Here is a 12,752-nt window from a genome sequence, read left to right on the forward strand (position 1 = left end):
ACAGTACCAGCTTGGTAAATAAAGACATAGAAAGCATGTTTTTTTTCTTTCTGTTATGTGTTTAATTGGATCCTCTGTATCCATTACACTGACTTTGATGAAGATCAGTTCACATTTTAGGTCAAATTAATGCAAAACAACAGATAATATTTCACAGACGTTCTCACCATCAAACACATGCCAGAAGCTGAAGCTTCTCCCAAATGTTTTGTCAGAAATTTTGAACTGATGCTTGTCAATTCCCTTCAAACACAAAAGAGCAAACTGAAATTTCTTTAATTTGTGAGGTCTCACATATGTTATTAATATTGCTAGATTACAAATGAGCAGATTCGTAAGAAAGTTTAAGTGCATTTCGTGTGATCTATACAAATGCAGTAAAAAGTCACATGTACAATTATGTAAAGCCATCATAACACCACAGTGGTATAATTTGGGCTCATATCTGTGAAATTCACAACAGAAACAATCAATCCCTAGTGTCACGACCAATATCAACAGTTTAATAAGAACACAGACAGAATGACTTAAAAAAATTCTGAGTGTATGTTTGCTTTACATAGTTGCATTCACTCACTGTGACAAGGTTTAGTATATTAACTTGATGTGATTGCTACAGGAATAGCTGATAAACATGGCACAAAATCATGAGACAATTGGGGATAAGTTGTTTTTTAATGTCTCATGATTTCAAGGGCTTTAAAAGACTTCACGTTAGCAGCTGGTGGAACAATATACTCATATTTCTAACCGCTAGTAAGCATTGATAGTGAGATTAAATAATTTATGTTTAGACATGCCACAATATAATGTAGAAAATACAGAGGGAAATAAATTGTAGTTAACTCTTTCCTTTAAAGTATGCCATGGCCCGAAGCTTGGCATTTGGAATTGCATGTACTACATAGAACATATTAAATATAAATACTCTTGTGCTACACAATAGAAGATGAGCTCCAATTAAGTGTAGATGATAAACATTTCTAATAACTATATAACAGTGTTATTAATCACTGCAGTCACATACACCTGTTTCTCCAACTAACCAACTTTAGAGTGAAAAACCATCAGCAAAAGTCTAGCATGTTTGACACCTTTGCGCTAGGCCAACCAAAGTATTTTACATAAACAGTGGAGCTTATTGACACATTAAATTGTACAATTCATAGACAGACAGACAGACATTCCCATCAATGTTTGCATAGCTTCTGAGATTTGTGAGTGTTAAAATCACAGTATTGTTTAAAGTTTCCAAATAAAAGACAGCGGTGTCTTTATGATCCTCTGAGGTCATCTTGTCTACGATTTTATGTCTGGAAAAAAATTAGTCCTTGCAGAATGAAATTTGCTGTATGGCAAAAAGCATGTGAACAATGAAGCACATTCTGAGCATTTTTGGTACATGTGAATATATATATGTGTGTGTGTGTGTGTGTGTGTGTGTGTGTGTGTGCGTGTGGGCTAAGGTGAAGCACCTTGACATTCGTGAGCCATTAAGTGCTGAAATAAAAAGAAAGATTAGCACCCATCTCCATTTCATTCACCAGGATGTATCACTCAACAATGCAGTCCTGACAAGTTATATGGCTTTAGTTTCTACAAGAGAAAAGTCGCTTTGGCAACCATAAACATACTCAAAACATCAATGCTAGGATGTAATAGGTTTTGTGTTATTTATAAGAGCTTTTTAACAATTAAAAACACCTATTTTTTTTATTTTATTTCCAAGTAAACATTTTTCATGAGCAGCTTTCATTTTTGTCTGTCAAACAAAAACAAAACAGATCTAAAATATTTCTAAATGTGTGAGGAAAGAGAATATTACATTTAGTAAACTCCCCCGTACCATGGAGATGGTGAGAAATGGCTCAAGAGCCTACTCAGTGAGATATAACTAATTTCTGAAAAAAAAAAAAAAGTGGGGTAATTCAGAAAAATAAACTCGTTTTCATTCCAGGTACTCGAAATCAGGCAGAATCTTTACATGTGAAGTTCCTGCACATCATGCATACCAAAAACGGGTCATATTTTTGAGATAAGGAAAAAGCATATAATAGAGATGATAAAATAGCATTAGTTTGAACAAAAACACAAAATTATGCTCTCCTAATAGGTTCTGAGCAGCCTCACTTTTCAATAATGACAAAAAATCTTCACAGATGGCACTGCAGCGATGCCATCACTAACCACTTGTACCCATAAAATGAACACCTGAGTGTAACTAGCGAGACACATGGAAAGGTAAGTTAGCACATACTGTACATAAACTAGCAATTTCTGAACATACTGAGGTGTGCACAGAATGTTTAATTCAAAATCTAACATACATGAAAAAAAAACAGTGAATTATTAAGGCATTCCCTACCTCTCTAAATAAATAAATCCATTCACACTGAATTCCCAGATTCTAGTAAAGAGTAGAACTCGTGGAGAGGCTTTGTCCAAAAACTGTTCATATGAATCTCACATTCCAACGAAAAATATGAAAAGAGCTTAAGGAGAGGAGATGATATGGATTGAGTGAAGGAGAGCAAAGGATGAATCTCAAGACTCTTTCAGTCTTCCCAACCGAATCAGTAGATGCCTGGAAGGTGAGAATACCTCCTGTCAAAGTAACCACCCTTGTAGATCCAGTCTGGAGCTCCAGTGTACAGATTATTGCCTTGCTGGAACCATCTGAAAGATGGGAGGCCAAGAAGGTTATAAAAAATAAAAAGCCGATTCAAAATCTTCACAAAAATTTTTTTGGTACTAATATACTAACCTTTCAAGATGGACATACTAAAAGGCTTTTAAATGATGGTATCTGCTTCTGTTTTCGAATGTTAAAATTGCAATTTGCAGTCTCAGAACTGGCTGGCTTCATTAAAACATTTTAATGCATGTGGTTGGTTGGTTTGTGTTTTAATGCCATGACAGCTTCCTTGGCTATTTCCATGGCACATAAAGTTGAAATAGTATAATTTAACATTTAAACACCTATACAAGTCTGCCTTAGATAAAGCTAAAACTCTAAAATAACAAAATCAAATCAAATCAAATCAACCAGGGTTGATAGTTAATTCTCAAAGAGAACTTAAACCAGCACAAATAAAGTACGTTTAAAATATACAGGACTCTGTCTTCATTTGATATCATTTTCATGAGAAGTTTTCATTTTTCTCTGTCTAATCGTGAGATGAAAAAGAATACACAAAATGAGGAACCCAGGCCAGTAAAAAAAAAAAAAAAAAAAAGGGGGATGGTTGTGCTTTTAATTCAAATACTCGCCTCGCAGACCATTCTTCCTCGTCTTTAGCACGCTCTCTTCTGGCAGCTCTCTGCTTCTCTTCCAATCTCTCCTTCTCTTGACTTGCAGTATCTGGAATTTAAGAATAGTTTTTAAACTTAGGGATATCCAGAAGACAGCTTACTGGACAGATGGGAACAAAATGAGCCAAAGAGAGATTGTGCATACCGATATCCCCCTTTTCCATAGCTCTGATGTCAGGCCGCAAACGACAGTCTGTAGGTGCAATGACTCCGGTCATCCCAGGCTCCAGCTCATTAAGCGTCATGGCAAAGTTGGTAAAATTATACATCTAAACAGAATGGAGGATAAAAAGAAAAGTAAAGAGAGAATAAGCATAACATACAATCACCCAAGACAGATGTTGGAGTCATTGGGGGCTTGGGGTTACCTGTGTCGAGTGTGGTGGTCGAGGGGCTACTCTCCATAGCAGCATACTGCCTGGGATCATAATGACTGTCTCCTGAACATCTGGCATTTCATCTGCATCATCACCCCCTGTACTCTGCTCCTAATCACAAGCATACAGCACTATCATTAATAGTCCATAATACCTTACATGAGTATGAAAATCATTAAACATTACAGATAAAGCAAGATCAGGAATCAAATAGACTAGAAAAATCTAACTGAACTACAAACTCTAGTATGATGGCTCAGTTACTGTAGCTACACTGCTAAAAACCTACTGTCTTTACCTTTACTTCTCACTGAAACTGCATGTTAATACAAAGAAGGGAAATAGAAATTGACTCCCAGCAAACACACTGCAGATCATTTTAATTACATTTTATTTTTCAATTACACTATTTTTAAGTTTGGGGCCAGTAGGGTTTGTTTGTTTGTTTTGCATCAAAGGTGACAGTAAAGACATTTATAATGTTACGAAGTATTTCTATTAATAGTGTTCATTTAAACTTTCCATTCATCGAAGAATCCTGAAAACAATGCATCATGGTTTCCACAAAAATAACTGTTTACAGCATTTATAATAATCAGAAATATTTTCTGACTACCAAATCAGCATATTAGAATGATTTCTGAAGGATCATGTGACTCTGAAAATCGTAGTAATGGCTGCTTAAAATTCAGCTTTGCCATCACAGAAATAAAACTTGAAAATAGACTTAAATTAAAACAAAATTGTAACAATGTCTGTGTCCTAAAGCCTAAGCAGCTGAACTGCTGCCTTTGCAGGCAGCGTTTTTGCATGAAGGTAGATCATGAAACTGATTCTGGACAGGCTTCTGAGTCAGCATAACAGTTTAATGATCTACAACAAAATAGAACGAGTTTTGGTGATAACTAAACGAATATTTAATTACTATAATAATTGACCACCAAACGCAACTTTCAAACGCCATCTTTATTTTTTAGTTCAACCGTCATGGAATGGAATGCACGGGATTGTGGGATATCAAAGGCAGCGAAGGATTAGTCAATGCTGCCTTCAAAGTTCAATCAGAAGAAGGTACCTCCATAGACAGGAAGTGAAGCAGGATTTGGATTCGGATGTGCCTTGATGCCTTCCTGCCTTGGAATGCAGCCTCCGAAGGCAGCATTTTGGAGCTTTCAGACGCAGCCAATATTTCACAATTTTACTGTTTTTACTGTATTTTTGATCAAATAAATTCAGGCGAGTATAAGAGTCCTCTTTCAAATTCAAAATCACTCAAAAAAATCTTACAGACCCTAAACATTTGAACAGTAGTGTATAAATAATTTGTATTCTGTTGAAATAAACACATTTTAAAAATTAAAAAGGAGTTTGTTCGTATAGTGACAAAAACATGAGAGTTACACAATGGAAATAACTTGCTCTTGTTGATATTTTTTATGCTTTAGTAAAGATCTTGAAACTTTTTCAGTTGGCATAGTGCTCTCTTCTAAGAGTTTGCAAACAGTCTCTATTGTGGTAAGTGGTGAAGCCTCTATTTGAGGATGCGTGAGAACCCTTTTGGACTTCCATGTGAAAACGGAACAGAAAATAGATCACGGCTCTGCAGTAAAAGATAAATGACTTAACGCTTTTTACCTGCTTGTGTTTCTTGGAATCTCCTCCGCTTTTCTTCTCTGCTTTCTTATTGGCTTCGAAGACTTTTGGCTCAATGCTATATACACACTCAGTCCACTTCCCATAGATAACCCGATGCTTCTTTTTACTGAAATACACCCAGACAAAATGAGTCACAAACACAAGCATCAGAAATGCCAAAGTACATTCACAATCCAGCTGTAAAAGACATTGCTGATGCCTTTAGTGCTACAGACACAAAGTGGACCGCTCACCTCTTGTCCTGGATATGCCCCTCTACCCTATGCAGCTCTTTGCCAAACATGCCGCATGGCTTAAAATTCAGCACACACTTGTCCCCAGTGCTAAAACGAACAGAGAGACAAAAAAATAAAGGAATGAGTGAACATTAATCCACGTGTGACATGGAAAGATCACAATGCAGCCTTTACAACAACAACATTTAAATGCTGAAAATGCAGGAAAATTATTTAGTGTAAGAAAGGAAAGAAATTAAGTACCTGTGGTTGACAATCTCCACTGTCCCATACTGCTCAATCCACAGTTTACCCAGAATAACGTTATGCACACAGCACATAGGGTTCGTCCATGTGTAAGCTTCTCTGTGTCTGAGAGAGAGAGAGAAAAGGTGTTAAAAAATAGCTCAGCCAAACCTAACACCTAAAATATCTTCCATACACATAAGAAACATGCTAAATGATAAATGGACATTCCAGCATGTTACTTATCTAGCAGATGATGCTTTCCCAAAGCAAGTTACAGTACACTAAGGGCAGGGAAAGGTTACTGCCTTGCTCAAGGGTCCGATTGTACTTGAAGATTTCAATGACTCTCCAGCTCCAATAAAAAAAGTGATCATATTATTCTGTCACATAAATAAAACTCACTTGGAGAGCTCAAGTGTCATAGTGCCTTTAGGCTCTGCCTCCACACTCTTCCCCCAGAATTTCAGTTTAGGGTAGATGGAGCCGTGAAACGAGAAGTCCTGATTGAGTGACTCGGAGTAGAAGGTGCTGATTGGTGGATGGTGGCTCACCTGTTCTGAGATCATGCGGTAACCCTCTTCATTCCTGAGTACAGATATTCAAAATATTGGTGCATGCTAATTTGGATTTACAGATTCAGCTTTGCAGTAGATGATGTATAGCGTTAATGTCCAAATGTTCTTCAGATTTACCTTGTAAGTTCAAAAGTCTCTCCTAATAAAGGATTAAAAGGTTTTCCAGTTCTGTCCCATTGCGACGCAACAGCAGAAATTGCGAATGCGGCAACAAGCTGACAAACGAGATACAATTGTGTAATAAGAATTTGTTGAGTCATTCATGCACGCACACATATGAGAGCAAAATATAAAGGAGACAAGGTTTCTGCAGCTTTTATGAAGGCACTTCTTCGAGACCTTTTTAAAACCAATTAAAGAAAATGTGAGTAATAATTTATAAGTTAACAATATCAATATGTTCTCTAAATGTAAGTATATAGAGATCACACAATGAGAAACACTTTACAGTTTGAAAATACAACTACCATTAGATCTCCATTACACTTCAATTCATTTTACAAAAAAATTGCTTAAGTGGAAAATAACTTTTTAACTGTACTTTCTGATCACACTGGCAAAAAGGTATGCTCCTCCATAGACTGTTTTTGTCTTGTTTTCCAAGATGCATTGTGAAGCAAAATGCTTGTTTTCTGAGAAACTGATCAAAATAAAGTTTATGATTAACACAAAAACAAATATCTGCTAGTTTTCATATCCCACTGAAAGATATTTGTTCTTCTTTTAAGCATTAACTCACTTGATTTTGTTCTCAGAAAACCTCATATCTTTATTTCACATCTTGATTTAAGCCTTTTTATGTATTTGTATTGGAAAACAAAGACAAAATACGGAGGAACATTCAAATATTTTGAAGTGTAAGCAACACTGAATGCTATGAATTTTTAAGGACTTCATTTGTGGAAGGGCAAATTAAGACTTCTTAAGACCTGCAGAAACCCTAGAGGCACTAACCTGCATACGCTCTATAGAATCAGAAAGTGTACAAGCTTTATGGATGAGGTATGTATGTTCCATGTACTCTGTAATCCTCTGCAAGAAGCTCAGCGGTTCGTTGAAAACAATAGGCATTGTTATCTTGGACAGCTCCTGCAAAGATAAAGTATTCCCAGATAGAAATGGCTTAGCATGTGGACGATGACACCACACTCTAAATAACATGTCTCTCTTTTACAGTTTCATATTTCATGCTGTGTTTGAATGGAGAACTTTTGACTAAGCTGTTGTTTGGTCAAAGTAGCTTGTGCTCACCATTCCAATGCATTTCTTCAAAAAGCCCCATACACTAAAATCATTTCTGGAGAACATGGGCGCTGGCAGAGTAGTCCTGAACACACAGACACACACATAAATTCATTACACAGTCCAACGGATAAACATCTTCACATTTTGTTTCTTGCCACTGGATATTATTTCACAGTATTCAGACTCCTTACCGCCTCTCCCATACTCCATTTTCAGATGGCACTTTGCCATTCACCGTCTGTTTGTTCTCATAGACGCAGGCATCTTTAAAGCTGACTTCACACGAGTCGTCTGATTCTAAACCTGAGACAGAAGAGAGATTTAGCCATAGGTGATGATAAAAATGTGACGCACAGTACTAAACTTCATCACATACCTGTCTCAGCATCATAGAACTCTTCCTCGCTGTTCATGATGGACAGTTACTGCTGCTGATGTCAATCAGAAGGCATTGTTTCACAGCTTGAATTTGCTCTATAGATCAAACCAGAGAACAATATTGTAAGTTTGAAAATTAAAAGGACATAAAACTGGACGTCATTATTCTGACTAATAAAAATGAATCATTAACGTACTGTAGACTACTACTATGCTGTATACCTGGAACATGCTGGACACTAATGCTGGCCTACTCTCTGTCCATTCCCTTATTGAACACACAGAACAAATCCAATCACCTCACTGCAGTCTTTAAACAGCTGTGCTTGGCAAAACCATCTGATGAGAGTGTCCGACCAAGCTAATCCTTTAATGGCCAATGGCAGCTCATAGCACAGAGAGAGAGAACATGTCAGCATCCGACTGTCATTATTGCAACTGACAGCACCGATTCACAATGTTGGCTTAATTAAAGAAAGGATATCATTTAGGAATTATGATGCAAATGTCCTGGTAGCACATATAAGAGTGTGCATAAGAAAATGAACACTCCAAAAAAAACATATTTCATAAGAGTTCTTAGAATTTTTATAAATGTGCTTTTTGTATTCAAGTTGGCATTATATGGTTCTGAATGCCATTTTTAATAAAAGTACATTAAATATATTTAATCAAATATATCGTATACACTACCATTCAAAAGTGTGGGGTCAAGAAGTCTCCATGGCCAATTATTACAATTTAAAATACTTTTTTTATATATATATATATATATATAATATATATATATATATATATAAATCAACCTTTTCATGATATTCCAATTTTATGACCAGCACCTGTGTGTGTATATATATATATATATATTTATTTATTTATTTTTTTTATTCATGAGATGGCACAGCTGAAATAGTTTCACATCATCTTTCAGAAATCGCATTTGCTGAATGGGTGATGAAGAAATTGCTCATTACATTAGTATTAGTATCAATGTTGAAAACAGTTGAGCTGCTTAATATTTTTGTGGAAAGCATGATAAATTTTTTCTGGATGTTTTATTGAATAGAAAGTTCAAAAGAAAAGCATTCATTTGAAATATATATTTTTTGTAACAATGCAAAATATGACAATGTAAATTTGCTTACAAATATGTTCCTTTTTTCTGCATGTTGGTTTTATCTTTCCATATGATTTTCATCACACCACATGACAAACAAATGTTTTTTTAAATATTTTCAAAAATGTTGTTAACTTCAAGAAGTAATGGTAAACAATTACGTCAAAATGTTTAACACACTTCAAGAATTTAATTATTTTAATGAGGCTTTTTTCTTTCTAATCATATCAGGAAAGTTGACAAATTATTATTATTATTATTTTAATTTGATTTAATGATTTGATTTACAAAGGTGTATTCAATGTATGAATTGCACTGTAATATATTCTTGAATAAATGAGAATACAACAGACATAAATAAGCATCATGTCATTGACCCACAAACAAACAGAAACAGAAATAGGGAGCTAAAGGGAAGAACTCTTGTTCAGACTGCAAATTATATAGGTGTGGATGAACAAAATGCAAAGCGGTTTTAAAAAAAGTAATTGGCCACATAACAGAGGCGTGCACAAATTCAAAGCAGTTCAAAAAACTATTAGCCATATAACGGAGGTGGGCACTATGCAAATTATTTGGAACTCAGAAAGGCAAAGCAGCCATTTAACAAGCTGACAGCTATCGCATATTCAAACACCCATGTGGTAAACTGCCAATAGAGGAAGTCTTGGCTGGCTCAGCAGCTACGTAGCCCACACAAATTCAAGGTAGCTCAAATGAAATGAATGTAGACTAGAGGTGGCTGTGACTGACCGCATGCTTTGGGCTGGAACAAAGAAAATCTTGGACTCTTAATGTGAAGGATAGGGTGCAAGGCAGCCAAACTGTATGAAACTACAGTACATAAGATAGATGATTTGTAAAAAACAAAGAACATTTTAGAATGTTAGCTTTGGAAAATGGCTTTCAAGTGTATTATTCAAGTTCCTGTTTTGTTATGAAACAAATGTTGGTGAATAATACAGTATTTCTATATAATATCATCTAATTCCATTTACATAAAAACAAACATTGCACATCGTACAACAAAAAAATCATGACACTATCTAGTATATACCTTACCAAAAACAGACTATAACAGTATTATTTAATTATATATGTTAAAAAGAAAACTTGCAAGACAACAAAACTTATTTTTACACTTTCTTTCAAATATTTCCAAATAATGATGTCAACAAGGCACACTATAGTCTTTCAGCAAAAGTGAACGGTTGGATGCACATCTTTTGGCTGAGATGGGCTATTATAACAACAATAAACAGAGAAAACTAGTCGTGCAACTGACTGAAAAATGACAGTGCTTCAGTGGCTGGTTCTCAGAAAAAGTGGCACAGTTCCTGGTGGTTGTGCCTGAAGAAAATTCTGTTCCAGTAGTTTTGGAATTTATATTGACCTGGATGCACAAAGTTAGTTTACTAATAACAGCAGTTAGTTGCCGGTTCACAGTCGTAACTGATGAAAAACACTACGTTAAACATAACTTATTAGTAGTAACAGTACAATAAAACAGCTTTGTCTAGATTGGAGTCACATGTGAGTATAGTTTGGGGTCAGTAAGATTTCTGAAAGAAGTCTCTTAAGCTCATTAAGGCTGCATTTATTTGATCAAAATACAATTAAAACAGTAATATAAAAATTGTTAAATATTTTTACAATCTAAAATAACTGTTTTCTGTTTTACTATATTTTAAAATGTAATTTATTCCTATGATGGCACAATTGTATTTTCAGCAGCCATCACTCCAGTCTTCAGTGTCACATGATCTTTTCTAATATGCTGATTTAATTAATGTTTGTGGAAACACTGATATATTTTTCCAGATTTTTTAATGAGTAGAAAATTCAGAACAGCATTTATTTGGGGAGAAAAAAATCATGTAAATGTATCTACTGACACTTTTTTTAATCAATTTAATACATCTTTGTATAAAACATATGTCCACAGTATGTGCTCTTCTCAATCAGGTCAAAATGCTTCCCCAAAATTAGTACTGCTGTCAGCTAACAGATGGATCATAGTAGCATCTTTCATTATACGCACAGGTGTAATGAGCGTCAGCCAACACAGTGAAGTAGATTAAACCCCATCAAAAGCACAGGGCAATCAGTTGATTCAGTATATAATTTAAAAGACATAACGTTAGAATGCACTGTTTAGCACGTGATCACATGCAGCACCATATTAACAACACAATCTACATCCACCCATCCTGACTACGTACACTGCCAAATCATAGCCCATGCAACATCTAGCCACCCGTGCATGAGGGCAAGATGACATTCAATTTATGTCCCGTTAGATATACAAACATATCTGATACTATGAATAACCTGCCTCGCTCGACATCTCCAAACTAGATCTACTGAGGGCGGAAGGCACTGGGTGTTTGGCTCGAGCTGTTGACCCGCGTTAGCCGCTAGCAATGAGCATTGACCAATAATAAACCGCCTATTACTCATCAACCCGTTTGATATCGTCAAAACCTTCAAGAAGGCACAAAATAACACGACGTGTAACGTCGATCTGGCTTAGAAGGCTGTATACTGTGCGTGTGTCGCGTTACCTTTCAATAATGTAAAGCTGGATCGCTCCTTTCTCCGGTGGGACAGAAAACAAGCGCCCAGTTTGGGAAGACTGACAGCGGGGCGGATACATTTCGCCAGCACGACAGGACAAACTGGATTGGAGGGTTAAGGAAGCGGTACAAACGAAGTTGGGCGGGGCGATGTTTGATTGACAGCAGCAGTAGCCTATTGTGAAAGAAGACCCCTCTGAGAACGAACGATATTAACCTTTCGAAGGGGCGGGGTTATATTGAGGATACATAAAGGGGTCGGTACTAAAAAGGCAGGGATGTGGGTTATTTATAATCCTAACAACAATATCGCCGTCGGCTATGGCAGTGGCGCTCCTTGATTATGACTGCTGTCCAGTAATAGATATATCGAAATCCTTAGTTATATAGATAATACATTGATTTGAATAAGAAAAATCATTAAGAAGCTATAGAAAATATTCAGTGAATTCACAAATAGACAGATGTTTTACAGCTTCATTGCATATTTTTAATTCTTATTTGTGCTGTGAAAGAGGGCCAGGAGTTTGTGGGGACATGAAAATAAATTAGGACCAATAGTGTAACATATGGGCCTGGTTTCACAAACGGGGCTTAGCTTAAACCAGGACTAGGCCTTAATTAAATTAAGATATTTAAGCGACTTTTACAAAAATGCCTTAGAAGAAAACATTAAGGTGTGCATCTTGACCTAGAACAATGACACTGACATATTTTAAGATATGTCAGAGCAAGATATTTTCAGTTGGGACAGTTCAAACATGCATTTTAGTCTGGTACTAGCTTAAACCTTGTCTGTGAAACCGGGGGAAAGTTTCAGGCTTTTAAGAGAAAGCATTTTGCTTTCAGTTTTAATCACATGGGCTTTTTTATGCTGTTCAAATCGTACAATTAAAATAAGGTTAGATAAATGATAAATTAGGCATTTCATGTAAACATAACTTGATGTAAACGTTAAAAATTTATTTTGCGCAGCAAGAAACTGGACAAAAACAAGATATAGGCCTAAGTGAAAGCGTAAGAACATAAGTGAAAACGTGCAGTTTGGGGAA

General features: G+C 35.9%; 1 protein-coding gene across 1 annotated transcript; it reads right to left on the bottom strand.

Annotated features, from left to right (window-relative positions):
* Nucleotides 1-50: 50 nt before the first annotated feature.
* Nucleotides 51-11,789, bottom strand: LOC306859340 (oxysterol-binding protein-related protein 2-like). Its single transcript, XM_079400344.1, has 14 exons — nucleotides 11,689-11,789; nucleotides 8,006-8,103; nucleotides 7,821-7,932; nucleotides 7,636-7,711; nucleotides 7,339-7,473; nucleotides 6,502-6,599; nucleotides 6,212-6,394; nucleotides 5,825-5,932; nucleotides 5,579-5,668; nucleotides 5,325-5,451; nucleotides 3,681-3,800; nucleotides 3,458-3,581; nucleotides 3,271-3,361; nucleotides 51-2,676 (listed from the first exon to the last, which is right to left on the bottom strand). The coding sequence occupies exons 2-14, from the start codon at nucleotides 8,040-8,042 to the stop codon at nucleotides 2,574-2,576; spliced, it is 1,404 nt and encodes a 467-aa protein (XP_079256470.1). The 5' UTR covers nucleotides 8,043-8,103; nucleotides 11,689-11,789; the 3' UTR covers nucleotides 51-2,573.
* Between the last annotated feature and the right edge of the window lie 963 nt (nucleotides 11,790-12,752).

This window comes from Barbus barbus (assembly GCF_936440315.1).
Source record: "Barbus barbus genome assembly, chromosome: 40".
NCBI classification, from domain to species: domain Eukaryota; kingdom Metazoa; phylum Chordata; class Actinopteri; order Cypriniformes; family Cyprinidae; genus Barbus; species Barbus barbus.